Here is a 3234-nt window from a genome sequence, read left to right as displayed (position 1 = left end):
AGGACACAGGTGATGAGCTGGCTCCTCTTCCATCAGGTGGCTCCTCAGGACCCAGGAAGGTGGATCCGAGGGCTCAGTGACAGGCCAGAGGTTGGGTCTGAGCCACAGCAGCTCATCCCCAGGTCCTAAGACTCAATGGAGTTCTCTCAGATGCGCTTAGAATCATCTTCAGCTGGTGATTTCTCTCTAACTTCATTTCCTCTCTTAGGAAGGGAGATGTGTGGACTGTGACCATGTGCCTGCCCTAAAGTGCATTTTAGAATGAGGTAACTGATCTTCTAGGACCACAGGTCTACAGGTGGAGAGGGTTATGCCCCAGGATGCATGCACCCGAATCCTCACTGACAGTTGAGTTAGAGATTACACTCGAACATTGGACATGATGCTCTTCGGTATTTTGGGCTTCAGGTCATGCTTTAATGAGTCAGCTTTGGGGGATGTTGGGATGTGCTTAGTGGAACTGGCCTGTGGGATGGATGTGAATATTTGGAGGGCTGTTTCAGTTGCTCTGTGTTCGGAAGCTGTGACTGTTCCAGGGGAAAAGGCACGTTGTCATTCCAAGACCATTAGATGTCTTGAGGTAAATGGCTTCCTGTTTTATCTGAGACACTCCTAATACAGCCACAAGTGTTCACGCCAGAGCGAGGCAGAGGAGATTAGATTCTAGAGGAGAAACAATGTGACCAGTGATGTGAGGTGACTTCCTCCAGGCTGTGGGGCTGGAGAACGGGGCATGAGTCAGGATGTAAGGAAAGCGGCTCCTGAACCAGGAGAGACACAGAAGCAGACCACTGTCTGAGTTTGCTCAGGCTGCAGTAAGAGAACAAAACCTTCTGAGTAATTTAACATTAACAACCATTCCCTTCTCAAGGTTCAGGAGGTGGGAATCCAGGATCGAGGTGCCAGCATGGTCACCATTGGGGAGGATCCTCTTCCTGGGTCATATCTGGTTTGCTCTTGCTGTGTCCTCACGTGGAGGAAGTGACATGCATGGTCTCTGCGGCCTGATTTAGTGCGGTGCTAATCCACTTCATGAGAACCCTGGCCTTGTCATCCAGCACCTTCCAAACACCCCACCCTCTAACACGGTCTTTTGTGGGGATAAAATTTCAATATGTAAAGTTGAGGAGCACACGTGTTCAAATCCAGACCCCCTAAACCTCTGAGCATCTGTGGTCCTGCCAGCACCTTGAAGTCTGTCCAGGGAGACTGACTTTTTGCTCTGACCGCCAGACTGTGAAAGTCAATGTGTGTAGACTGTACTCTGAGTGTGTGGTACTGTGATTCAGCAGGGACAGGGAAGTCACAAGGCTGGACGTGGGTCCCACATCATCAAAGGTCTCCCCACACCATTCCCTGTGTGTGAGGACAGAAGTCCTGCCCCAGGGACAGGGACACAGGAGGCTGTGGTCAGAGGGGAGGAGCCTCTTCAGGATCTCAGCCCTGCAGGAGAGAACTGAGGAGGACTGTGCTAGAACCTGGCTCACTTGTCACCATGACTTTGCTACCAGGAGTCAGGATCGTCCTCCCAGAAGGTCATGTGCCTGGTGCTGGACCTCAGACTGGGCAGTAGTTCACCCTTCAGTCTTTATACTTACCTAAGTTGAAGCATCATTCCCTGTTCAGACACAGGGGAACGTGGGAGGAATGGCTGGGGGATCTGCAGTCCCAACCCTGAATCTGACACCAACACGTAATCCCAGATGATGCCTGAACTAACTCCCTCATCCAGAGACCAGGGAGGTGCAACTGTACCCTCTGCAGAAGCAATGACAAATGATAAGGACCTGTCAGGAAATGGTGACCCTGCATCTTCCTGCAGGACACCTGGACTCGTGACACCTTTTCCTGAATGACAGATGAGCATTTGAGATCTTCTTCTCCATCTCTGGTACCTGACTCTGTGTGACAACTTCAGGGGAATAATTGTTCCCTTCCTTCCTCAGCCCCACACAGCTGCCTTCTCCCTCAGGGTTTCTGTCACTCTCAGGATGTGGGTCGTCACACTGTGTCTCTCGCACAGTAATATGTGGCCGTGTCCTCAGGCCTCAGACTGCTCAGCTCCATGTAGGCTGTGCTGGTGGATGTGTCTGCAGTCATGGTGACTCTGCCCTGGAACTTCTGCGCATACCTTGTGCTACTATCTTCAGGATCAATTCTTCCCATCCACTCAAGCCTTTGACCTTGTGCCTGTCGCACCCAGTGCATATAGTAGTCTGTGAAGGTGTATCCGGAAGCCTTGCAGGAGACCTTAACGGAGGCCCCAGGCTTCCTCACCTCGGCCCCAGACTGCACCAGCTGGACCTGGGCGTGGACACCTGTGGAGAGGAGACAGCAGTGGGTGCAGAACCCTGACTGGCCCTGGTGCTCTTGTCCGCCCAGGGCTGGGGATCCCCTTACCTGTGGCCACTGCCACCAGGAGGAGGACGCTCCAGCTCCAGTCCATGCTGAGGGTGGTGCTGTCAGGGCCTCTGTGGCGGAAGGCGTGATGGTGGGTGTTGTGAGGACACAGACAAGTCCCTACTTAACCTAGTGCTCCTCGGCTCATTTGCATATTCATGAGGCAGAGTATTCATAGCTGAATTCTTGGCCCCACCTGAGAGAGAGTCAATGATACAAGGACCATGCACAATGGGCATTTGTGGGTCCAGTCCCAATTCTTGTTGGAGACATTTATTATCTGCCAGGGCCCTGATCTCAGTACACAGTTCTGGCCACTGAGGAGCAAGTCTCACAAGACTTCTCCTCACTGTCCACCTCCTTTGTGTGACACGGAGACACCGGAACTGGTTCCAGTCTCTTAGTGAGAATTTCTCATTCCAGGGTCAGAGTGTCTCCTAAATGCAACACCTAGTGATTTAGTCAACGATCCTTGCCACCAGCTCCTCACTACTCAGAGGACTAGGTGGCCTAGATCTGCTCCTTGTGTGTGGTTCCTATTGCTTTCAAGAGTTTGGCAAAGGGTCCTGACAGAGTAGGACATTGTTGTTTCTTCAGCATCCCTGTCTGACTGTTAATTAAATGTTATGAAAGGAGGAAGCCCCAGACCCGCTGAGTAAGGCCTTACCCACTCCCCCTGCACCTGCTACTGGAGCTGAAGCTGCTGCTTAGTGGGTCCTGAGCGCCCCCTGCAGCCGAGTCATCACCCTGCAGGAGAGGGCCCCGTGTGGGCTCAGGGGCATTGACCTTGCAGTGCCTGCAGTCCAGGATTCAATGTCTGTGCCCTGACTTCGA

General features: G+C 52.5%; 1 gene segment (V, D, J or C); it reads right to left on the bottom strand.

Annotated features, from left to right (window-relative positions):
* Positions 1-2001: 2001 nt before the first annotated feature.
* On the bottom strand, positions 2002-2510 carry LOC120596569 (immunoglobulin heavy variable 1-46-like). The segment is given in 2 exon segments: positions 2002-2318; positions 2401-2510. Coding segments are annotated over 2 exon segments (363 nt in total).
* Between the last annotated feature and the right edge of the window lie 724 nt (positions 2511-3234).

Source organism: Pteropus medius, unplaced genomic scaffold (assembly GCF_902729225.1).
Source record: "Pteropus medius unplaced genomic scaffold, Ma_sr-lr_union100, whole genome shotgun sequence".
NCBI lineage: Eukaryota > Metazoa > Chordata > Mammalia > Chiroptera > Pteropodidae > Pteropus > Pteropus medius.
This window is presented reverse-complemented; position numbering and strand designations above follow the sequence as displayed.